The sequence below is a fragment of the Pseudopodoces humilis genome, chromosome 5 (assembly GCF_049639895.1).
Source record: "Pseudopodoces humilis isolate 2021_Gansu_Grassland_sample_001 chromosome 5, ASM4963989v1, whole genome shotgun sequence".
NCBI classification, from domain to species: Eukaryota; Metazoa; Chordata; class Aves; order Passeriformes; family Paridae; genus Pseudopodoces; species Pseudopodoces humilis.
In genome coordinates, this window is record NC_142204.1 from 60,967,161 (window position 1) to 60,992,052 (window position 24,892).

General features: G+C 40.9%; 2 protein-coding genes across 4 annotated transcripts; one reads left to right on the top strand and one right to left on the bottom strand.

Annotated features, from left to right (window-relative positions):
• Positions 1-28: 28 nt before the first annotated feature.
• Positions 29-16,238, top strand: DNAJC2 (DnaJ heat shock protein family (Hsp40) member C2). 2 transcript variants are annotated; one of them, XM_005526011.3, is made up of 17 exons: positions 29-176; positions 743-933; positions 1,508-1,583; positions 3,290-3,388; positions 5,625-5,766; positions 6,918-6,998; positions 7,383-7,448; positions 9,219-9,310; positions 9,407-9,528; positions 10,339-10,488; positions 10,796-10,884; positions 10,968-11,037; positions 12,594-12,778; positions 14,019-14,119; positions 15,083-15,190; positions 15,455-15,609; positions 16,118-16,238. In XM_005526011.3, exons 1-17 carry the CDS (start codon positions 29-31, stop codon positions 16,190-16,192), a joined length of 1,950 nt encoding a protein of 649 aa, XP_005526068.3. In that variant the 3' UTR covers positions 16,193-16,238. The 2 variants fall into 2 exon arrangements, with proteins under 2 accessions (XP_005526068.3, XP_087911019.1); XM_088054893.1 differs by having other exon boundaries at positions 95-176; positions 832-933.
• A 43-nt stretch (positions 16,239-16,281) lies between these two features.
• On the bottom strand, positions 16,282-24,313 carry PMPCB (peptidase, mitochondrial processing subunit beta). 2 transcript variants are annotated; one of them, XM_005526012.3, is made up of 13 exons: positions 24,204-24,313; positions 22,656-22,796; positions 22,291-22,377; positions 21,699-21,828; positions 21,144-21,342; positions 20,421-20,500; positions 19,740-19,852; positions 18,974-19,117; positions 18,326-18,486; positions 17,026-17,111; positions 16,863-16,951; positions 16,576-16,651; positions 16,282-16,480 (listed from the first exon to the last, which is right to left on the bottom strand). In XM_005526012.3, the coding sequence occupies exons 1-13, from the start codon at positions 24,291-24,293 to the stop codon at positions 16,416-16,418; spliced, it is 1,461 nt and encodes a 486-aa protein (XP_005526069.1). In that variant the 5' UTR covers positions 24,294-24,313; the 3' UTR covers positions 16,282-16,415. The 2 variants fall into 2 exon arrangements, with proteins under 2 accessions (XP_005526069.1, XP_014110656.1); XM_014255181.2 differs by having other exon boundaries at positions 18,326-18,489.
• Positions 24,314-24,892: the final 579 nt, after the last annotated feature.

Below are 24,892 nucleotides of genomic sequence, written 5' to 3' on the forward strand. Positions count from 1 at the left end.
GGCCCGGGCAGGTCCGGCCGGGCCGCTTATGGCGCCGCACGCCGCCGCCGCCCCGGAAGCGCTGGGGGCGCCCCACGCGCCCGGCCCCCGGCAGGCCCAGGCCGCGGCCATGGCGCTGCTGCGCGGCCCCGCGCGGGACGGGCAGCGCTCGGCCGTCACCAGGCCGCTCTCGGCCGGTAGGTACCGCGGGCCGGCGGGGCCTGCGCCGCGGAAAGGCCGCCCTCGAGCGCCCGCCTGGGCGCCGGAGCTGGGAAATTGGCCGGTCTCGAAGAACTTTCCTGTTTATTTGACTTTAATTGTCTCCGTCTCGCGTGCTGTGCCTTCGCCGGCATCGTTTCAGCCCGTGTGCGAGCAACAAGTCTGGGTTCGCTGCCGGAGGGAGTGGCCTGGGAAGGGGGAGCGGGAACGCGGGGAAGATCAATCCAAATTTAATATCGCTGCCGCGGTTGCCTCCTCCGCTGCCAATAGGACTGTATTTAATATCGTTTGACACGCGTGTTCCTTTAACTCGAAAGCACCTTTCCAGATGTGAGCGCACGGCGAAGCGTTGGGAGGTCCCGTCTGATGGGCACGTGTGCTGCTTTTTACACTCTGGTGTATATAGAGCCAAAGAGACGATTTAGCGATCTGTAACCTTGTGTGATGCTGCACTTTTGTGGGTTTTGATGGGGGTTTAATTAAAAAAAAAAAAAAAAAAAGGAAACCACAGAAGGTGAAGTTGCTTTTATGTTTTTGCTTATAGCATCAGTACTCTGTCAAGTGGAACCTGTGGGAAGATGGTTTGAAGCATTTATTAAGAGGAGAAACATAAATGTTTCTGCCTCTTTCCAGGAGCTAGAAGATGAGAAGGAGCTTTCTGAAGAATCAGGAGATGAAGAACTGCAGCTTGAGGAATATCCTATGTTAAAAACTCTTGACCCAAAGGACTGGAAGGTATTCAGTCAATACCGGTTACTGTTAACTAGTTTTGCCCATCAAGGTTATTTGCCATGCCCAGGTGCTAAAGATCTCCTTCCTGTTCCCCTCCTACACCCATCTGAATCAGTTTGTGTACTTTACCATAATATCTGGTGTGTGAAGGCAAACACATCAGGATAAGATCTTAGTTTTGAGCTGTGGCTTTTTATTTTACTACCTGAAAGTATTAAGTGTATCTTCTCCCTGTCACCATCTCCTTTATTCTGGAGTTACTTTTTTACTCTTTAATATTAACAACAGCAGTTCAATTTTCCAATAAGTGAATTTTCTAGTGCTTCAATCCAATTTAGATTAAGCTACTTGGCTTTCTGTGTCAGTGGCTTACTTTATTGATATTCAGTTATTCAGTAATTATTCAATAATTTATGACAGTTGTTCCTGTAGTCTTTTCCCAATACTTATTGAGAGAGGGAAGAATTCTTTCTCTTGCCTTTAAGAGATGGGGAGGAGAACTGGATTTCTGCATGTGTTGTGGTGTTTAGGTTGTATTTATGAGTGTTTATTAGGGATTCTGGTTCTTTTCTCTCAGAATCAGGACCATTATGCAGTTCTTGGACTGGGAAATATACGATACAGGGCTACTCAGAAACAAATAAAAGCAGCTCGTAAGTACCCTTCTCTCATAAGCATAACCTTTTTATCAGATGTACACAACTGGTTTCCAGTGAAAATACCTGCATGTTGTGAACAAGGTTTTTTACTATTTCCCAGGCCTAAAAGTTTGATTTGTGTTGCTTACCATCCTTTTAAATTCATATCACTGCTCTGAAATCCAGAAGCCTGAATCTAGGGAATTAAAAACTTTCACATCTCAGCTTCCTGGCCTGTGATTTTTCAACAGCCTTGAGAGTGTAACTATAGATGTCTATGTTTTTGAGTGTGCAGTCAGGCTTAGTGAAAGGCAGAAGAACAGGCTGTCCCATGTGTTCCCAGAGGTTCCCTTGCAGCCCCCCTGAGAGTGTTGAGCTGCCACGTTACTCCTGCTGAATGTTTACGAAAAGTCTGCTGTTAACAGTCATGCTAGTGTGGCTGTGGCATGGGAATGGAGCATGTTGGGCTTCAGAACTTTATTTCTGGAAAGCAGTGTGCTTGACTTTGCAAGTGGGATGCAAATATTTAGTGGAGGAAGATTTTAAAATACTCTGAAGATTGTTCAGTAGGCTTTCTGGGATTAGATGATGGCTTTGTGAACAGGTCTTGTGAACAATTGCCTGTATAATTGTGCTGGTGCAGTAAGAATCACTGTCTCCAGACACTCCCAAATGAAAATGGGTGGAAATCAGTGAATTTCCAACATACCCAGGAAATCATGTTGACTCAAGCAGGTGCTCCACACCACTGTGGAGCATTTGCTGCTATGGAATAGAACAGCACCTGTTTTGGTGGTGGTCAGCAATCTCACTGATCTTCTGAACAAGAACCAGAGCCTCTCTCTGGAGGGCACTCTGTTATTCCATGGTGCTGTAGAGATGTGAGCCTTTGCCACATGTGTATAGTGTGCTTTCCTGTTTCTAAGAAGGATTCTGATCTATTTCTCAGGAGACAGGTTGCTGTAACTGCTTGCATGGTATCTTCTCTCTGGTATTTTAGAGAGAACCAAGAAGGTACGGTGTGTGGTGTAAGGTAATACGGCAAGATCTTTTGGCAAAGAAGTTGGTCTAAAATCTGGTTTTACCTTTTAAACACCAAGACAACCTTGGTAGCACCTTCAGTAGATGCTCTCTCTGTATGTGCCAGTTGTGCCTTAGGATTCAAGGCCTGAGTAGAGGGAGAATTTAACCCAAAGTCTTGTGTGTCTGCTCAGTGTTAGCCATGGGGAAGTGCACTACAGCATTTATAGGCTGTAGTTTTCTTGCTAAATTTCACTTTGGATCGTGTTCAGAACTTCAGTAAAGGGATAGAATACAATTTTTATTTTACCTGAACTATTTTGTTTTTCATTAGAAGTAACAACTAAAATTACATTAATTATTTTTTCAGTTATGAAGCTAACTGTACACATATAGATGCTAAAGCACTTTGCTCAGTGTAATAGTAGAATAAGTCTCAGAGACTTCTTCAGATGCTGAGGTGAAATAGAGAATATAGTTTCTAAGTTGTGGTTATGTGCCAGCAAAGATGAAGTAATGTAAACTCTAACTATAGTGTTAAGTCAAGAAAATTCATTAACTTCTGTTTTTGCCATATCTGACAACTTGGTTTATATTTTTATTTAAGTTTCGAACTAGAGAAATTGGAATTACTGTATTACTTCGTAGTTTGAAACTGTTTCTGATGAAGCATTTCTAACTGTAATGCATTTATGTGTTAGATAAATCCATGGTTTTGAAACATCATCCGGACAAGCGAAAAGCTGCAGGGGAACAGATAGGAGAAGGTGATAACGATTATTTTACTTGCATAACTAAAGGTAAGCAATTGATCTCGTTTGTTAGATATTCTCTCAATCTACTTGATCATCAGAAATGTATTTGTTGTGCTTCATTAGGATTTTAAGAAATTATCAATGACTAAACAGCTGGGGAAATTCTTTTTCCATTTTAGTACACTGCATCAATAGATCACATTAGGTGTAACTTCCCAGTGGGTAGAAGCAGAATGGGAGTGCAGCTGACAGATGTTTGGCTGCCAAATTGTTACAAAATGTGACACTTACAGCAGTGCACACACAGATGAACCTCTGGAGGTGGCCTCATACCTTGGATAAACTAGTGAGCCATGGAGCAATCCCCCACAGGCACCAACAGCAGTCAGAAGATCTGAATTCTAATGTGCTTGCTCTGACAACAGAACATGTGTTGATTTGATCCAGGTCATCAGTTTCTTCAGCTGCTCATTTTTGCCCACAGATGAGCAAGTGTACTCAAGTGAATAACATTTCCCTCTTGCCTGGAGTATTGGACTTGGCAGTGCAGGATTAATGGCTGGACTCTGATTTTAGAGGTCTTTTCCAACTGTAAAGATTCTGTGACCCAGAACACCACTGCTGGCCAATTCCAAAACTATAGGGCCTGTTCTAGGTGTATGACTTACATCTCTAGAAAAGCTTGAGAGCTTGGCTTTTTCATTTATTTTAAACAAATTATTTCCACTCAGTAAGGTTGAAGCAGGAGGAAGTCTTGGAATTTGTGTTTCTGAACTTCCTTCTCTGAATGTTTTCTTACACATACTAGTTAGTGTGAGATATGTTAGATGATGTTTTCAGCCTCCTTTGGAGTTGTCAGGAGGATGAAGGTTGCCAAAGGAAATAGTTTTTCTGCTGAAGTCCTGTCAGAAACTGTCAGATAACTATATTGAGAACTACCTGCATGGGAATTCAGGAATATGTTCTGTGTTCTACATGCACGGAGCAAAATATGATAGAATCTTCCCTCCTAACTGCTTATAATCCAAGTTCAGAGGTAAACAGAAAGGACAGCACAAAGTAGGAAAGAAAAGGAATAATGCTCCCAGGCAGCATTTTGGAGGAAGGAAATACTAAAATGCAATTGTAGGAAAGGGGGACCTGGAGTAGAAGCAAACAGTAATGAAACAAGGAGAAAAAACTTGGAAAACACTTGGGAGAACATAGATTGATTCAGAACTTGGTCTGACAAAGGAATGCATGGGAGATACAGAGCTGGGGAACTAGAGTGTGAGTAGAACTGGGGATCTGTAAGTGGAAGGGACATCTGTTAAATGGAAGAGGAACCAACAGATGTGCACAGAATTTCCTGTATCAGGAAAATGGTATAAGGGTTACTGAGGCAGGATAATTGGGGTCATTTGGAATGTTGGTGGAGGGAAGTCCTTTCCCAGAGGGAAAGGGTAGACTGGCAGACAGCAGCTCACTGGTGGTCACTGTCATTCCTTCTCTCTCCACTGACATGTGCAGTGAGATCAGTTTACAGAACAGCAGAGCACCAAGGTGTCCTCCAGGTTATTACCTCCTACATCCAATGTTCATGGTACAGTGTCCTCTGGTAGGGGTGCAGGCACAGAAGTCCATGAATGATTGCTACACAAATTTGATTCCTTTGCTTTTTCATTCTTACTGAAAAATAGTGGTCATTGTAAAACTCCACACTTCATTGAGAAAGAGTACTGAAGATATAGTTTGTGTGATTTCCAGAATATTAGTAATGTGATGCTCCTCAACTGCAGGGGTGTAAGAACAGGAAAACAGGGAGTGATTGCATGTTTTGGAGAGTTTGTGTGGAGTTTTATATTCTATCCAAAACTCAGTACAACTTCATCATGAACTGCAAAAATTCTAATGAATGGTTCCTGTTCTTGCCCATTCTGACAACACATTAACTCAGGGACTGCCTTTACTCTGTGCCTTAGGAGACCATTTTGTCAGTTTATCTGCAAGGATCTGGTATAGGATAAAAGTCTGAAGATGTCATGCCCAAACTCCCAGTGTCTGAACAAAATTTACTGCTATAAAACTAAATATTATCTGGTTTTTTACATCTTAATGGTTAAATGTGTTCTTTTTCATAAAGGTTTTCCTCCTACTTAGTTTAACAGGAATAGACAGCAATGCTTTCTGGTGTCACTAAAATAATTAAACATCAAGCTCTACAGAACGTTACAGATAGATCAAACACAGATCTGAGAACATCTTTTTAAAAATTTACCATCTTATGTCTGGTAACTTTCAGCTTATGAAATATTATCTGATCCTGTGAAACGACGAGCATTTAACAGCATAGATCCAACTTTTGATAACTCTGTACCTTCCAAAAGTGAAGCAAAAGAAAACTTCTTTGAAGTTTTCTCACCAGTTTTTGAAAGAAATGCCAGGTAAGCTATGTCTGACAGCCTCTGCTGTTGCTGGAGAATAAGCATTTGCAAACTCTTTTGACATTGTGTTTGTAACAAGAGATGTATTAATTTCCTAGAAATATAATACAGCTGAAATTGTTGCAATTATTTTTTATTTCATTTAAAAATAATCTGAACTGTCACATTAATGGCATTGAGTTTGACCCATGCAATTTTAAAAAAAGTTCTCAGCTTCGTATTACCTACTGCTCTTTTTGTACAACTCATTGTTTCATCTTAAAATTACGTATAGTACCAAATGTTTGTGGGCTGCTGACTTAAAATTCCTTTTTTTTTAAATTGTTTTCTTCTGCGAGTGAGACATTAACAGAAGACAGTAGTAATAGTCATGATTTAACTGGTTAGAAGAGAAGATAATTTTAACTGTCAGTATTGGTGGTTCTCTCTTACATTGTGTGATTTCTTCTGCATTTGATTCATGGTTGACAATTAACTTGGTATTAAGGTTGTAACAATAGAAACCTGTCAACTTTCCCCTGTATAGAAGTGTTTAATTGCATGAGGCACTTTACAACATTCTGAACAATTATTTAGTCTTACTGAATCTTTCATTATCAAGTATTCCATAGACTTCAGGCCTGGGTCTGTGCTTGTCAGATGAGGTTTTTCCATTCACTGCAATAGAAATGGACACTATGTCATGGAACAACAAATTCTAGAGTTTGTGGAAGATTTCCCTAGAAAATGCAGTGGAGGCAGAGTATGCATGATTCCTTTGCATGCCATTAGAATATGTGGAGACTTCCTGTACCCTACCACAGAGCTGAGTTATTCACAGAGCACTTTCTGTCCACTTTTTGTAAGCTCCACTACCAGAAGAATATGCATGGAGAATTGAATATCTACAAAGATAGCTTGTGCTCCATCTGTCCTCTTGAGGCACAAGGCAGGAGGCACTCAGGCAGGAGAAGGTTGCTTTTTTGGGTAAACTCCTCCAGAAATGCCCAGTCTGGAGGATACTTTGGAGGAACTCTCCTGTTCTGTTCCTCTTTCCTGAAGCCCCCTCTGTATTGGTGGGAGGGAGCCTCGGACTTTGATTCTGTACTTAACAAATGCCCTGTTATGAAGATTGTACATATTATTTTTTGAATATATCCATGTATTTTCAGGTGGTCAAATAAGAAAAATGTACCTAAACTTGGGGACATGAACTCCTCATTTGAGGAGGTAGATGCATTCTATTCCTTTTGGTAAGTTAGCTGATGCCTCTGTTTCTATTCACACTATTCAAGACATTCAATATAAAGGGCTTTGGTGTGTGGGTTGTTTGCTGTGGGCTGTCCCAACCTCATGTCACAATATTACCTCACAGGTGTTTGTGCCTTCCACAAACTGACCTGGCTTTCTCCTGGCTAATCCATGCACTTGTAAATTCATGGTTGCAGTGGGAATTTCTGACCACAATGGTTGAGAACTGAGCTGACCCATAGATTGGATGTCAGGTTTACCTCACCTAACCTGTGTTTTTAGTGGAGATGTCTGAGGTGTTTAAGCTCCCCTAGTAAAGGGAGGTGTGTTTAGTCAAAAAAAGTCAGTAATGTTTTTTTGGGTTTTTTTTCTTAAATTTACTTTAGGTATAATTTTGATTCCTGGAGAGAGTTTTCCTATTTAGATGAAGAGGAAAAAGAAAAAGCAGAATGGTATGTAAGTAAAAATAATTTTGACAGGAGACTGAGAGATTGATACAGCAAGATTTTCCAACTGTCTCTTAGACTGTAAGTCATAGGAAGATAGGCAGCTGAGCTAAGTCCAAATTCCACTCTCCCAGCTTAGGCATCAGTCATGGACTTGAACTGAACTTATTGTGGGCTTGTTCGTGTAATTGAAGTAGTTCCTGCTTGCCTCACAGAGGTATGTCTGAGGTGCATTGAAATGTGTGTTCATTTAAATTCAGACTTGCAATTCCTGCCAGCCCCAAGCACAGGTTGAGCCTGGAGCCAGGACAGAATGGATGAGCATGCAGGTATCATTTCTCTCTTTAACTTGTACTGAGAAAGTGATACTTCCTAGAATTTGGAGAGATGAGTTCTTATGGCTTTATGTTAATAAAAATTATGTATTACGTAGTGATAGTTGCTCAGTTACTCAGACCATGTTGCCATTGGAAAATACATTCTGCTTCTATCCATCCTACAGTTGTAAACACAGAATGTTAATGTTGGAGCACTGAATCATTTAGTCTAACACACATTTCACAGGACACAACCTTTCACTCAGTAATCCTTGTGAGACCATAACTTGCATTGTATGAATCTCTTCTTTCAAGTTTGGCTAGAAATCAGTTTTGTACTTAGATTCAGTGGTTGGCTTTGTGTTAGAAACTGCCATATTTAGGCTGTAGCTAGGCATTTCTCTTCTCTTGTGCCTCTTCTGCTATTGAATTTCTTGAGCCTCACCAGACCCATTATTCTCTCCTGTGAAGATTCTGTGGAGACACTGTAATCAATTCCCTATCATTTGTACTTGTGGTAAATCATACAGATGAACCTCAAGGCTTCTTACTGGGAGGATCTTGAATTATTTGCATAGCTCTTTTTTTCTGCTCATTCCTGTCATTAGTGTCCTTTCTCAAAGATGTTTAGACAAATGGTACCTAGTCTGCTGTACTTAGGAGAGAGAACTGCATTACAGCTGCTTTTCAGATGGTCATGATTCTTGCTACCCCTTCTTGCCAAAGGTGATGTTGCTCATGTTTTAAAGCTTCAATCTACTCATATTAGTAGTCTCCTTTTCAGTTATGTGGATTCTTTGTTCTGAGGTATAGAGTGGTTTTGGTTGGAAGGAACTTTAAATACCACATAGTTCCAACCTCCCTGCCCCCTCTATTGTTCTCTGTGTGGTTGTGTGGATGAGGCTATAGACCCCACACTAAAAATTTGCCTCTTTCTTGACAGCACTGGTAAATATTTCAGATGGTTCAGTCGGCCCACCTATAACCTGAGCCGTATTTCACTGGAATGGATCTGGCTTGACTTTACCAAGAGTATTGTGCTACTTCACAATGTTGTTTCTGTGCAGATGGATTTACTTGACATGACTATATCCTTCAAAACAAGATAATTGTGACATTGCTTATACTGCTGTCCTTTAATTGAACCATATGCTAACATCTCTGTTGTTTTGCTTAAGTTTAACGTTAGGTAAACAAGTGGATTGCATTTTGGAAAAAAAGTCCATGATCTCATTCCCTACAATGACAGATAAGCAGCTTGGTTTGTCAGGTTTATATAACCATGTAAACACTTAGCATTTTTTACACAAGCTTAGGTCCTGGAACTTCATTTTTTTGAAGTCTATTTTTGAAGTATTCAAAGAAGAACATACGTGTGGGGGAAACTAAGAAACTTGTTGGTGAATTTCTAACAGTGGTACTGTAGAGCATTAGCACTGAACTGTGCTTTCCCTTTTAGTCGAGATGAAAGGAGGTGGATTGAAAAGCAGAACAGAGCTGCCAGAGCATTGAGAAAAAAAGAAGAAATGAACAGAATTAGGACTCTTGTTGGTGAGCACATAATCTGCTGTTCTTTAAAGAAAGATTAGTTTACTGTGGAAATCTCCTGGTTTTCTTCTATACATGATGTTTCCTTTCTTCTGCCAGACAATGCATACAGCTGTGATCCCAGGATAAAGAAATTTAAAGAGGAAGAAAAGGCAAAGAAGGAAGCAGAGAAGAAAGCAAAGGTAGAAGCAAAACGAAAAGAACAGGAGGCAAAAGAAAAAGTAAGTGAAGTACTTTATTGGGTTGAAAAACTCGGCTTCATTCACACCTGATGCACCGCTTCAGGTCCTACATGTGTCAGAAGACTACTGATAGAATTACACTGGGGTTCAAAGACGTGTTGTCTTTGATGCCTGTGCAGCAGGCAGTGCAAGGCTGGCAGTCTTCTGAGAAGGAGATGGAATGCAGATGTGAAACAAAACACCTTTGAAAACTGAGTTCTTTTGTTGCAAACACTTCCTCTAGTTTCAAGGCAAGCATTAAGTGCACTAAATGGATATGTCTGCTTGCTTTATGTGGTTTGTGAATGGTTGGTTGGTATGAAATGCTCAGAGGTAACAGAACATGCTTGATAAATACTAACAGTTTGGAAAAGATGGCTCTGAAATACAGGAATGAAAGTGAACTGTAATGTCCAGAAAAGTAACTTAAAAGACATTAGAAGACTGCAAATTATGTCAGTAACGATGCAGGAGAAATACTGGACCATGAAGTTTATACTCCTGGGGTGGGCGTAGGAAATTACATATGGTTTTATATCTTTGTTGTAGTGGAAGTCAGGATTTATAAACTGAGGATCCTCAGAGTGAGTAGTTGACTTAATGTCAAATGGTATGTATTTCATCATCTCCCACAAAATTCTTGGAAAACCAAACATCCAAGTATTTATGCATTTTAAAATCCCCAAACATACACACAAAACTTCACCCAAACCAGAAACAACACATTTTGATACTGGATGACTGAATGACCCTGTAACAATGGGACTTCAAGGATTTTTTCACTTGGATTTTTTTTCCTTTTGATTGCAGCAAAGACAAGCAGAATTAGAAGCAGCACGGTTAGCAAAAGAAAAGGAGGAAGAAGAAGTTAGGCAGCAAGCATTAGTAGCAAAAAAGGAAAAAGAAATACAGAAGAAAGCAATCAAGAAAGAAAGGCAAAAACTGAGAACAACATGCAAGGTATTTAAATATTATTACAGTGAAATACAGACAAATGTCAGACAAATTGCTGTGTTTAAAATCAGATTGTGCTTAAATCAGACCGTATCACATGTTTGCTTGTTCTTAGGGCTGGAGATGGGTGTGGAAAGTGGGTTTACTGAAAAACACTAAAACACATACTTACATGGGTATAAGTTATGAGTAAAGCTGACCAAATAGCTCCAAATGCAGCAGTGGCTGAAGAATACTGTGTGTTAAGCCTTTGTCTGAAGGAATAGGACAATAAAGTTCAAGAACTTTGTAGAACGTGTATTTCTGCTTCCAGAACTGGAATTACTTTTCTGATAATGAGGCAGATTGTGTTAAAATGATGGAGGAGGTGGAAAAGCTTTGTGATCGTCTTGAGCTAGCAAGGTAAGTCTTCCTGCTGCTTTCTGTTCGTTTTGATACCCGTTTTTCTACTAGCTCTCCATTGTAACTTAATAATTTATTTTTAGTCTGCAATGCTTGAATGAAGCACTTACATCCACAACAAGGGAAGGAGGAAAGGCGGCTGTAGTAAAACAGGTAATTATGCTGAGTGTCGAATCAAAATAACAGAATAATTTGTGAAATCAACTTGTCTAAATTGAAGTAAGATACAACATAGCTACTGTGGAATCGTGCTTGTTAAAACGTGAAGACTTGATTTTGAGAGTCCACAGGCAGAGGGATCTCTGCTCCATTTTACATTGTGCAGTTCATGGCTGGTCAAATTAACAGGGTCAACCAAGAAAAAAAAAATAAACATTTTTATCTATAAAGAATACAAAAACTACCTCTTGTACAGTATATAGAAACAGTAGGGGAATTTCATTTTGCCCAACAATGTGTAGCAGTTACCTTGAGGGAAGGAAGGCAGTCTTAACCTATTCTGTTACACAGGAAAGGTACTAGTCTAGTGTCTGTGACTTGAGGATAGATCCACAAAAGGACTTAAGTGTGCTGCAGGCTGTAGGCACTAGAAGGGCTGGTAGGTTGGATTCCAAGGAATGGGAATGCAAGACACGTGGACTCAAAAATTACCAAAATTCAGCAAGGATCTGCCTGTTTACCATTGGGGAAAAGCGGTTTGAACTAAAAGCTGAACCTACATCCTGCAGAAAGAGTAAGATGCTTTCTCATCTACTGTGGATTCACAGCTGCAAACTTTATTCCATGGTGGGGAATATGATCTGCCCCCAGCCCAGGGTCAAGTTTACTCATCAACAATTTAAGACTGAAGTGCCTCTTGTTCTACATGGAACTGAATTCAGTATTCCATTCTCCAGGAGGGTTTCCAAATGCAGGGCAGTCCCCTTTCTATCTGTTAAAACTATTCCAGTAAAAATTATCTATCAAGTAACTTTCCTTTTGCCAGGAAGGTTTTATGAAATAGGCATCTTGCTCTCACTTTGGGCATCCTGCCAACAGCCATAAGTGCACAGCTCTTCTAATACTGCCAAGATTGGACTGGGCCCGCTCAGAAGCAGATGATTAAAGATGTGTCACACCACAGTCTTGAGATGTGATTACAGGTCACAAAAAGGTGCAGTGGGTTAACTGAAGTCATTTTTAGCTTGCTAAAAAACTACACATAGACATCCAGCCCACTTAGAATGAACTCCAGATTTCAGTTACCAAGTTAAAAGTTCTCCCATTACTACAGTTGTACTGACGTAATCGGGCTTAGATACCAGATGGGCTGCATGATTTGAGAATTGGTCTATTCAGAATGGGTGTTTAATTGCCCTCACTGGTCTTAATACTTTTGTGGATCTGTCCCTCTAAGTCAAGTGTTAGCCTAGACACTCACACAAGGTTGAAAACTTTTGCTTTAATTCTGGGGGTGTTCATTTAATTTCCTAGTGAACATGTGATGGACTTCTATAATTCCTACTCTTTAAATCCTAAAAATATACACATGGAATGAAGGGAAATAATACTGGAACAGATAAGCTCCTCTGTTTCCTTATGTATAATATAGAGAACAGAAACTAAACAAAATCCAAGGTTCAAAGCAAGTCCAGAGAGGGGGTTTTGTCACTGTAAAAGGTAACAATAATTCAGTAAGTAAATAAATAATGCTTATTTATGATCTTTAGATAGAAGAAATAAATGAACAAATAAGGCGAGAGAAAGAAGAGGCAGAAGCTCGTATGCGCCAAGCAACAAAGAGTTCAGAAAAGTCAACCACTGGCGGTGGAGGGGGAAGCAAAAATTGGCCAGAGGATGATTTACAGTTGTTAATTAAAGCTGTGAACCTCTTTCCAGCAGGGACTAACTCAAGGTACTTCTCAGGTTTGGTGCTAAAAGCCCTTACTAACAATTTTTAATTAAATAACAAGCATAATAAAACATATTTTCAGATCATCCCAAGTATTTTGTCAGTATAAGGACTTCCTAAACATCTTTATTTTCCTTGACTCGCAAGCAGCCAGTGCTTTGTTTTCCCTTGGTACTGTGCTCTGTGTGTCACTAGAGTTACCTCTGGCCCTATATCTTGTTTCCTCTGAGGTCTGGGCCTCAGTCCATTACCAAGATGGTGCTGAGGTGCCTGTTTGCACAGGGCAGGCTCCAGGGTAGGCTTCAGTCCTTAAAGAAGAGAACAAAACCACACCAGTGACTGGGGTGCAGGTGGGTAGGAGTACAAGTGTGTAAACTACTTCCAAGAGCTCCACAACACATGTGAGGCTGGTTTCTCTTCTACAAGTAGAAGGAAAATATCCCAAGATAGGAGTTAAGTGCACTAGCTTTCTTTAGGGGAGAGCCAGGGAGAAAAGGGAAAGGCTGGGGTTTACAGAAAGCAGCACTGGCACTCAGCTTACTACTAAGTATCAAAATGAGGAGCATGCTTTAAGTACTTTTTTCCAGAAATGAAATGCCTTCTTCCATTTAGGATTACACAGATTTCAAACCTCCATTACAAGATTTGGATGCTTACTGGAAAAAAAAAAAAAAGCTGCCATTCTCCATGGAGGTGATACCTCCAGTGATACCTCCAGTGCCTGTTTCTGCAGCGCAGCAGTTAGTCCTAAAGGCACACAAGGGGTACATTCTGCCTTCCATTTTCTAAGAATCCACTTGGAATAATCTTGGGGCTAGGGCTGTTCCAGCTCTCTCCTGTTTAAGCCCCTTTACGTGATGTTTAGGCATTCTTCTGGGGGGCAGTGGACATAGGGTCCTAACTTCTCAGCCTCTCAGTGCAGCCTGCAGTATTTAATGCCAGAGGTGTTTGGGGAATTCAGGAAAGCAGTAGCTAAGTAAAATTTTGAGAATTAGCACTTAACTACATTCTACCCCATCCTTTTTCTGTAATGGAACCAAGAAGTTCACCCAAGCTGATTCAATTCTTCAGTTAGTGACTGAAAGCTTTCCAGAATAGCTACTCTGAAATTTTACACATATTTAAGTATTTTTGAACTTAACTCAAGAGTTGATAAAAAAAGTGTACAGGAGCTTGACCATAGCTTGTATGAAGATAAGGTATTATGTAATATGCTGGTTTATCCTTTCTGTTCTTGCTTTAGATGGGAAGTTATTGCCAATTACATGAACTTGCACTCTACTACTGGAATAAAACGAACAGCAAAAGATGTCATCAATAAAGCAAAGAGTCTCCAAAAGCTTGGTATCTATATTATGTTATTTTTGTAATAACATGGTCTGCCTGCTTCTGTTCATCTGACTTTTCTCTAAATGGAGCTGTGTTTCCTGATAAAATCCTCTTTAGAGCCCCAACAGAAATGGAGGACTTAGAGGAGCATTTATGTGATTCAGTGTTTTCATCCTAACGGCTCTTTTGTAAGTCAGCACTTCACGAGCAACTCTCAGGAACTCTCTTAGTGTAGCTTGATGTTCTGATGTCTGGGACACATGAAATGATGGCTCAGAGAGAGATAAATGGGCCTCTCAGAAAGCTCCCTACAAAGAAAGGCATCTAAAATAAATGGAACTGATGAAGCTCTACAGATACTTTAAAAAAATTAATGAATCCAACACCAGAGTAAGACACCTAAATGAATGCGGCTCATTTCCACTTCAAAAATGAATATAAAAATGAAAAATGAAGCCTAGAGAGCTCTGGAATAAGGTTGCAAAGACATTACACATTTCACTACAGAAGGAAAAAGAACCATGCTAAGTTTTCAATAGGTTTCTGCATTATAAACCACATAGTGGCACAAGGAGCACCTGGATTTTCTGTGTTCCTGCCTCTCTGACATGGCCATACCCTGGGAAATGCATCGAGTTTTGTTTCACAGCCCTTACACGAGAATAATCCCTCTTGATTTTGGTGAAGTTGCAGATTCAGGTTTAAGATTATATGGAACAAGTATTTTTCTGAGCACTATAAAGCAAGATAAGGGTTGGAGAATCTGACACTGAGAAAAGTTTATTGGATCCTGAATGACTTTTATTTTTTAATCTACCAACCTCTTTACCGTTGTTTTAAAGTAAGTAGGAAATTTTTTTTTAAGATTTTGTGATTATTGTAACTAATCTGCTACAGAGTGTTGTTGTTGTTATTATTATTACGTCTGGCTTTAATATTCTTGCAATAATTATTCTCTTTAATGTCTGTTGCTCATAGACCCTCATCAAAAAGATGACATAAACAAGAAAGCATTTGACAAATTTAAAAAAGAACATGGTGTGGTGCCTCAGATGGACAGTGCTGCTCCCTCAGAACGATTTGAAGGTAAAGGTGAAAAGGGAAACTTTCCTGTGCACTTGTCTCCCCTGGGTCTCTCAGGAAGAAAGTAACCCAGAACTTACTCAAGGTTTGCTTACAAACTTATAACAAGTAAGTGATCCAGGCTCTAGCACCAGATTTGAGGGTTTCTGGTACACACAATACACCCCAAAACTGCATGGATTTTAAACTAACTATAATAGGTTTGACAGTATTTTCTAGACTCTTTAAAATACCTATTCTTTCTGTCATTTTTGCATGTAAAAATAGGATCACCTCTAGATTCATCCCCTTGGACTACAGAAGAACAAAAACTTTTAGAACAAGCATTGAAGACTTATCCAGTAAATACTCCTGAAAGATGGGAGAAAATAGCAGCAGCTGTTCCAGGCCGGTCAAAAAAAGACTGCATGAAGCGATATAAGGTAAGGTCCCTCACTTCCTCCTGGGACTGTCACTAGTCTAGGTCTTGAGAGAATCTTTTGCTTTTAGTGTTCCATTGCCTCCAAGAGACAGTATCTGACACAGGCAAGATGATGGAGCCTTACAGGAAACTTTTTGGTTTTGGTAACTCAACCCCAAAAGAGCAGTAAGGACTAAATGTTCCTCAGTGAAAATAGTGGCTCTGGAAGCTGGGAAGGAAAGTCTGTGTCAGGAAATTTGTCTTACAGTTTGACAGCAAGCTCTAGCAGATGGTGAAATCCTATCCCTAGCCTCCTGTAGGTAAAGTTCCTGGTACATGAGCATTGACCTTCCATCAGTCAACTGATTAGTTTCTAAGAGAAATTGCTCTACAGTATAAAACTATGTAGACTTCTCATTATGTTGAGAACTAGAGTGTTTCACAATGAATATATATATTGTTCAAAACTACAGAGTTGTTCACAAGTTACATGTTTAGTTATGTTTCTTTTTTCCCCACCTTCTCTTCAGGAACTCGTGGAAATGGTCAAGGCAAAGAAAGCTGCTCAAGAACAAGTGATGAATGCTACTAAAGTCAAGAAATGACTCTTACTGACAATCCTTGTTTTATAATAAAAATGCAAATACTGTACATGTTTCCAATTTTTTCTTCATTATACAGACACACAGGAGTGGCTGGTTCTTGAGTTTTAATCTTCTCAAAAGCAACTCCAAAGTTTTAAACAGGGGTGTAGTTGGTTTGTCAGGTGTTTTTTGTTGTTTATCTGTTTCTTTAAAGCTAAAATATGCTGGAAGTTCTTGTTATTCACTACTCACGAAGCCAAGACATGCCACTGCAGATTTTGCTGTACTCTGGAAGTTGTTCAATTGGACCTGGAAGTTAGAGAAAGTTGGCCATGACACATGCTCAAATCACAGCAAGTGGTCTAGAGGGGTTATGGGAGGATAAGGAAACTTATACTACATACCCACAGCAGCAACTGCAGGATGCTTATCATAGATGTACTTTGTGCAGATTTCTCTAATAGTCTGGGCATCAATAGCCTTAAAGGGGTAAAAGATGCATCTTTGTTACAATCCCATCTTAAAACCATTTCTGATCTTAATTTTGTATAATCCAAGGGAGCAGGCAACAAAACACTTGAAAGTTTTCTCAGCTGGAAATGTTTTCTCAGCTGAGTAAGAAATACAACTTCTACTTTCTGTAGCAAGTAATTGATGGCCTTTTAAAAGTTGCAACATGAGTGCCTCTTACTTCAATTCTTGCCTCAAGTTCTGGAATTGGGATTCGGCGCTTATAGCACAGCATTTGTCTTCCAATGTCTTCACAGATTGGTGTGGACCCTAAAACGGGGAAAAAATGCTTCAGTTATCAGCCTACAGCTCCACAAAGAATAAAAAGTTTTCATAAGTCTCACCATCAAGTTGTAGCAGCATATTTGTCTTTAGAAGATTTTTTGCTCGAGCTACTTCATTTTCTGTAACACTTGTGCAAAGTCTTATCCTGAAAAACAGTTTAAATCCAAAGGCATTAAATAATGGTAGTCGGTAGCACACAAGATTACCTGTGGTGGTGCATAGGCATTACTTTTCTGTAGACAAAGATGGTAAGACAGCTTGGAAAACAAGCCATGGATATAAAGCAGTAGTATATACCCAAGAGCAAGCTTTTTCTCTTAAAAGAGCTGTATTCTGTTTTATTAAATAAATATTTTGAGGCAAGTGCAGTCTCTACGTGTTCTCTTGAGAATGGGTATTGCTATGAAAGTAGGGGCCAAGCAACTAGGTAAGAGGTAATCAGCCAGAAAACAATCCATTACTTCCTGGCTCCTCTCTTGCTGAGATAATAATTTGCCACACTGCCTGCAGAACATTTTGTGAGGAGAGGAGGATGCATTAAATAGCTTAACACTAAATTCTTGTCCCAGGAATCATCTGTATCTTCCCTGGTGCTAAGCTGCAGCAAATGCAGTCAAAGTGATAACCTTTTCCTCCACAACTTAACAGGGATCTCGTAGAATAATGGTATATAAGAAGTGATTTATGTGATTAAAGAAACTCCTCATTTTCAAGACTTGTTTCAACTTCACCCAATCAAGTGCTTTCAACATATAGGTGTTTTTAATAACATCTGCAGTTCAAGCTTTACAGTTGCATCTATGGACATCCTTCAAGATTTAAGCCTCAGATGAATGAATATTGTCTAGAATTGCAGGTTTCAAAATTCCGTATGTAACAGCTCAACTTTTATTTCCCTATGTGTTCACTAGAGCTTTCTAACACCAGAACGTGGTACATCAACTGCAGCAACTGCAGACTGGGTAACCACTGATACTGTGGTAATTGCACGTTCATTATTCTCATAATTTACTCCTTCAGTGGTGGCACTTGCAGCTCACAGGCTGTACACTGACTGAGTAGTATTCCAAAAGGTCTGACAGTTTTATGACTTCTGTCATTTGCCAGTCAAAAAAAAAAAAAAAAATCTCTGCTGTGTTTTCTTGTACAACGAACAAAACCTACATCTTAAGGTATTCACTCCAAGTAAGAGTGCCAAAGCCTGGGTGCTGGGACTTGGCTCTGGGTGCCAAAGTATAGAATTTGATGCATTAGTTATTCCCAGGCAAGCCCAAACTGAGAAAAATATTCTCTTTAAAAACTTTCTTTTAAATTGTATTCCTCCACAAAAAACAATCTTTCAGAGAAACGGTTGCTTACCATTCTTTCTGAACAAAATGCACCATGTCCTGAATAGTGGATGGCTCACAGACCATATAGAGTCCCCACAGCCCTGTGTCAGTGTAGCAGGTGTTGAAGGACTGGAAACTGTGACACAGGTTACTATGGCAGGCAATCTGAGCAAGTTTACTGGACAAATTCTGCTGAGGTAAAAGAAAAATACATTACTATACAAAGTTTTTTGAAACTTTACTAGTCATCTCCATGATTTCCCATTTTCATTTCAATTATGACAGGACATGCAGTAGTAGCTACAAGGTTAGTTACCAGCACTTCATTTCAACCCTTTCTTTCCTTGCATGTAATACCGCATTGCAAAATAACACCCTAGATTTGAGCCAAAATCATAAAGACACTTAGGTTCAAGAAAGGGACAATTAATTACTGATAGCCACAAGTTCTGATGATATACAGGTATAAAACATCTTACTTTTCATGAGGGCTTGGAAACTTCAAGTCACCTCTATGTTGGTGGTTTAGAACCACTTCCTAAGATTTTCCTAGATCCTGGGTAACAAACTCTCTCAGGCTCACAACTGGATCCCCTTTTCTGTCCTGGCAGTACCCAAGTCAGGGTGATCCCACCAACCTCATCAAGAGCAGGATGGTGCTTGCAGGTTCACTCACCACTCCTCCTCCAAAGGACCGATCCCAGTTACCTATCAGAGTATTGGCTACCATAAGTGGGATTGTATCCGGGTCTGACCAGCCAGCTGCTTCAACGGCAATGGCCAGGTGTGCCAGGGGCATCTTGTCATCCCTTATTCGAATCTGGAACACAGGGGAGCAGCTCTAGTGCAACCTATACATGCTCAAGCATAGGGCAAGTTAAATAATAGAAAATGGACTTTTACAGCTAGATTATAAAACATGCACTAAAACTAAAGCATATGAAGATTAATTTTACACCAGCCTTAACTGGTGTCCCCTGGAGCAAGTTCAGATCACTTTGCCAATATACAAAGAGAAGCACTATAATGCTTAAATTAAAGCATTTTATGACTACCAGGAGCAAGGAAAATTGATGACTTTGTAAAATCTGAAAAGAGATGGGAATAGAACGTGGATGCTCCAGTTCTCTGCCACATCCTTTAAGTGAGTGATTCTCAACAAGTGGCAATGCTCCAATACTGTAATCAAGAGGACAAAAGCAAAGTAGGAGCAGGGATAAGGAAGGTATTCCTCCAGGAAGTGATGAAGCATAAAAAGTGGTGGCAGTGAGGCTTGTCCAAGAAAGACTGGGAAGTACTGCTTTGGAAAGCAGCTGCTCCACTGCCATCACTGGGGGCAAGAAACCTTTTCATGTGCTAAGTCTATGGCACCCCCTCTCCTCACCAGAGTGCACATGTCAGGGGATGTAAGGGCCAGATCAAAAAGCCACCAAGCAGCTTACCTCACTACCTGTGAAGCTACAAGGTGGCAGGGGTGGCAGTCCTCCCTCTGGAGCAGATGGCAAGTTACCAAAATGGCACTTCGCCAGGTCAAGTAGTTCATCATGAGAAACCCCTGAACAAAGGTATTTCATATGCTTTGTCATGTTACTCTGTAAACAGTTAATTTAAATTGCTTCACAGTTTAAAGACTCAACCAAGCAGTAATTTTTTGTGCCCCTGTTTTAATACCCCACTTTTGGACTCTTCACACATTCCCTTTATACAGAACAAGATCATCATGATTCCCTCTTCTTGGTTCTCTTCAACAGCTTTCCATTAAAACTACATCAAATCAAACTCTCTGCTCTCTTTCAAGCTTCAGTGTTACTTCTTTCCCTCTGCATTCCTTGGTATTCCCCTCTTCACACCTTCTAGGACCCTTTTTTCCTGCCCACATGGAAGAATGACTTTGGCCTCCAATTCACTTCTTGCTCTTGATTTAAGTTTTCTGCAATATTACTGACAGGAAAAGGGAACAAAAGCACAAAGGGTATAAAAGCACAAAACACACAGGGCTACACAGGCCTAACAATGAACAGGACCTACTGAATAATGGCTAGTTCATTATGTTGTTCCCACAGACTCAGGCCATGGTTTCAAGCACATTTTCGCATCATCAAGGGTGAATATCCCATACTGACCTCCAGCAGCAGCCAAGACCATTCTGGGTCCTTTGTAATGTGTTGTTATATACTCCACCAAGTCATTACGATTTATGGATCTAAAAACAGGAAAGGAGACAGCACTACTATGCCAGTAGAGTTTACCAACTTAAAATAAAAAGAGATAAATGTATATAACAATACATTAACAAAATAATTAAAAGTGCTGCCAATGTTCAGAGCAGAGGCAGAAAGCTAAAATAAGGGTGACTTTCTAAAAAGCAAATAAAAACTAGATAAAAAGCTCTTCTAGCTTCCTGAGACAGTGAGAATTCCAACTCAGTCATGTGGAGACAGGATGCACTAATGATCTCCTTTCCTTAGAAAGCAGCACATTTAGCAGTCCCCTGATCTCTACTGGTCCAAACAAATGCTGAAAGAGCATTTGTGTGTGCTTTCAATAATGCCTAACATGTGACCTATAGGAAAAAGAAGTATTTCCAATTTTGTGACACATGCACTTTTAAGAAACAGGAGAATATGGCAAAAAAACCCAAAGTCATGCACAGAACATTTGAAGTTCACATACCCTTTGATGCTTGCCTACAGGGAAACTAAGGCAATACAGGGGTTCTGCTTAAATTATATTCAGTGCAATTTCAGGGTAAAAATGAAATCTGACACTGTTCTCTACATTTTTAGATAAGTCTCTTTCAATATATAAAAGTTACCACACAATTAAAGACATAGTTTTGGACATACTTGATATTTTCAGTGGGTCCTAAAATTGTCCGTCCTAGGGCTGTATTCTGGTAGGCTGTGGCATGAAGGTAATCAAAGACAACTTCCTGCAAATTGGTTTCAACCTCCTGCATCTCTCGAAGTATTACTCCTCGCTCACGCTCAATCTCTGCCTCTCCCAGGGTACTGTTCTGAATTATGTCAGCAAGAATTTCCACAGCTAATTGCAAAAGGAGATGGAAACAAAAAAGTATTTTTAGACTACTAGAAAAATTTAGTTCCAAAAGTGAAACCCACCCCAAAGAGCAAGTGCTAATAAGAATAGCAAGGGGACAGGAAGAGAGAAGTCCAAAAGGTATCTTGGGACTCTGAAGTGAAAAATATTTCAAATATCAGCTTCCCTGCTGGCTCCTTTCCAAACCTGTATTCTCAAGTTCTTGTGAAGTTCAAGAATGGACTTTTCACATGGCAAGGAAGGGACTATAACACTGTAAAAACATCATTCTGTGTCATCTCACTGGAAGCTGGATAAACATGTTGTTCTTTGCAGCTTTTCTGATGAATGAGAGTAATTACCTCTTGGTAAATCTTTTGAAAAAGCCTTTGCATAATACACAGTTTGTTCCCTGGATGTATATGCGTTGAGATGAGCCCCCATGTTCTCAATCTCTAGTTCAAGGTCTAACTGAGATCTCTTTTTCGTTCCCTAAAATAGAACAATAAGAAAATCACATTAGACCCTTCAATTCTTCTACTCATGGTTACTACTTCTTGTCTGGAAAAGGCATGATCAAGAAAAAGAAAATGTGTTCTGGAAATAAAACTGGCATGCTAACCTCCAAGCTTGAAAGTCAGATATAAATCTGTGCTCCCAAATGAAAATAAAAAGCTGGCTAAAGGGTGACTGTGTCTTCTAAGACTATTATAAGAAGGTAAAAGTGAGTTAGAAATTAGATCTGTGTAATCCATACCAGTATAACAGTTACACAGAACTAGGATTTTAGCTTCATTTTCTAATGGAAACCAAAATCTTAGTTGTCCATATTATTTTTTTCATTTCAATTTGGAAAACTTATTTATACAATTCTGACAAAGTTTCCATCATTGATCTTCAAAGATAAAATACTTAAAATCCATTGTAAACATCTATGCCAATATTCACACTCACCTTGAAAGCCATATGCTCAAGAAAGTGAGCAGTTCCATTGTTCTTCTCATTTTCATACCTGCTTCCAGCATCAATCCAAAGTCCAACCTCAGTGAAGAACAAAAAAAAAAAAAAGTTGTTTTACCAGCTAACAGCTTTGCTACGATTTTTTCCTTAAACAGAGCAGGTTTTCAAGAAAAAGAAAATTTTGATCTTCACAAAAATTTTAATTACAAATCTACAAAAGCTTTAAGACTTCTATGTCCTGGCTTAAGTTCTAGGAACAGTTATTAATAAATATTGAAATGCAAACGCAATTTAGTTCCACAAGGAAATGAACACACAGCAACAGATACAAAAAACCCTTCCTTTTGTAAGTTACTTACTGTGCATGTTGAGAGTCCAGAGTCTTCAGAAGCTACTTGCAAGCCATTTTCCAAAGGACTCACCCTAGTTTCAGGGACATTTAAGATTACTTCTGTTGCTGCTTTGGAAACTGTGAGCCTCCCTGTTCCAACATGCACATACTGGAAAGGAAAATCATCAGTCACACTCAGATTGTTTAGTTATACCCAAGGATGCTTTTCTGAAAAATGTATTGCTGAACTTAAGCATTAAGTCTGAGGATTTTTCTTATAGCATGCATTTATAAGAAAAAGAATTCAGGATTGCTATTCACCAGTACTTCACATACAGGAAGCAGTAACCTGAATCTGAAACAAACCCTGAAGATAACTACAAGTGAGGAAATGCATCTGCTGCCCTCCAATCTGACATAGGAGCTATTAATTTCATCAGCCAGCAGAAGCTGTTACTCTCATCAGCCAGCCATGCTTGTTTACCACTTCTGCCAGCAAGAGCCTGCAGTCTTTAGCATCTGGAACTCTCCTGGGATACCTGCTTTCTAAAGTGAAGGGAGATATAGCCCAAGGGCCTGTGCCAGGACTGCAAATCCATCACCCACTGATCAGAGCAGCACAATCATGTAGCAGTTAAAGCACATTAAATGAGAGCGGGGTAGAAAAGAAAGGAAGTTTACTGCAGTTTTTCAATAACAAGAAATGCAAATATGTATCTCAAATTAAAGCAAGCAGCTATCTCAAAAACTGTGATTTCAAATGTTTCAAACAAGATTTCTCTCCCCATATAACTGCCTAAACATGAAAATACAAAATCCAGCTCTCACATACTCTCCTCCTAGAATAAGTTAGAGCTCTTAAAACTCACTTAGTTCAGAGTCACAGCACAATTCAAGTTTAAAGGGACCTCTGGAGGTCTCCCGTCCAACTTCCTGCTCCAAGCAGAATCGACTTGGTCAGACAACTTTGCTCAGGACTTTTTGCACCTGAGTAATGACACTCCCCCAAGATGGTGAGAAAATGCAAAGCTCTGTGAGCAGCCTGCTCCACTGCTTGACTGCCACACATCCAGTTTTCCTCTCGTTTCAACTTACGCCAATTGTCTGTCATCCTGCCACCGTGCCCCACTGTGACAGTCCTGGTTTTATCTTCCCGACAACTTTCTAGGTGTTGGCAGAGATACCTCTCACAGCTCCTCTCACAGGTCTACCTGAAGCCATGGTTTCTTCAGCCTGAACAAAGTCCGGACCCTCAGCCTTTCCTCACAGGACACATGTTCCACCCCAGTTCATCCCTGCTGAACATCTCCAGTTTACTGACATCCTCCTCACACTGAAGAGCCCCAGACCAGCTGCCACACACAAACCTCCTAACAAGCGCCAACTGATCACTTATTACACCTTCCGCCGTGCACCGCGCCAACGCCGCGACTACAACTCCCAGCATGCACCGCTCACCACGGCCTCCAACTCCAGCCCGAGCACCAGCGCTCGGAGCCACCGCGGCGCCCACGCTCTCCGCACCTCCCTCCGCTCCGCTCTCCGCTCCCCGCCGCTCCCCGCCCTGCCGTCTCACCCGCTGCGCCGCGCCGGGCGCTCGCACCAGGCGGGCGGACCAGGGCAAGAGAAGCCGCCGGGCCGCTAAGCCCGCTGCAGACGCCGCCATCTTGACGCTGTCGTGGGCGAGGCGGGGCGGGGACGCGCAGGCGCGGGGCAGTTCCAGCCGCCCCCGCGGGGGGGCGCAGTGGGGCAGCGCAAACTCCATTGGCAGTGCCAGGGGAGGTGGGAATCGGGGAATATCCCGGCTTGGAGGCGGCGCACAGGGTCCATCGAGTCCAGCTGCTGGCCCTGCACGGGGCAAGCCCAGCGACCCCACCGTGTATCTGAGAGCGTTGTCCAAGCGCTCCTGGAGCTCTGGCAGGCTTGGGGCTTGGTTTTAATGGTCCCCCTCTCCTCAGTGTCCCAGAGCAGCGCCGTTCAGGAAAGCCATTTCCCTGCCGATATCCCATTATGGCCAGGTTCAGTAAACACAAAGCGCTGCCTTCCGATAGCTGCCGTGGGCACATCCCTTCGTGCTGCGGCTCCTTCAGCTGCTCCGGGCCCTTTCGGCAGGGCTGGCTGAGGGCGCTGCGCTTCTTGCGGGACAGACCCGCTCTGACTGGGGAAATCCCGAGGCTGCGATAACCTGGAGGCTTCTGCTGAGAAGTGTATGCAACGGGGCTGAAACACTTGTTATGGATAGGAGGACTTCGTGCACAGCAGTAA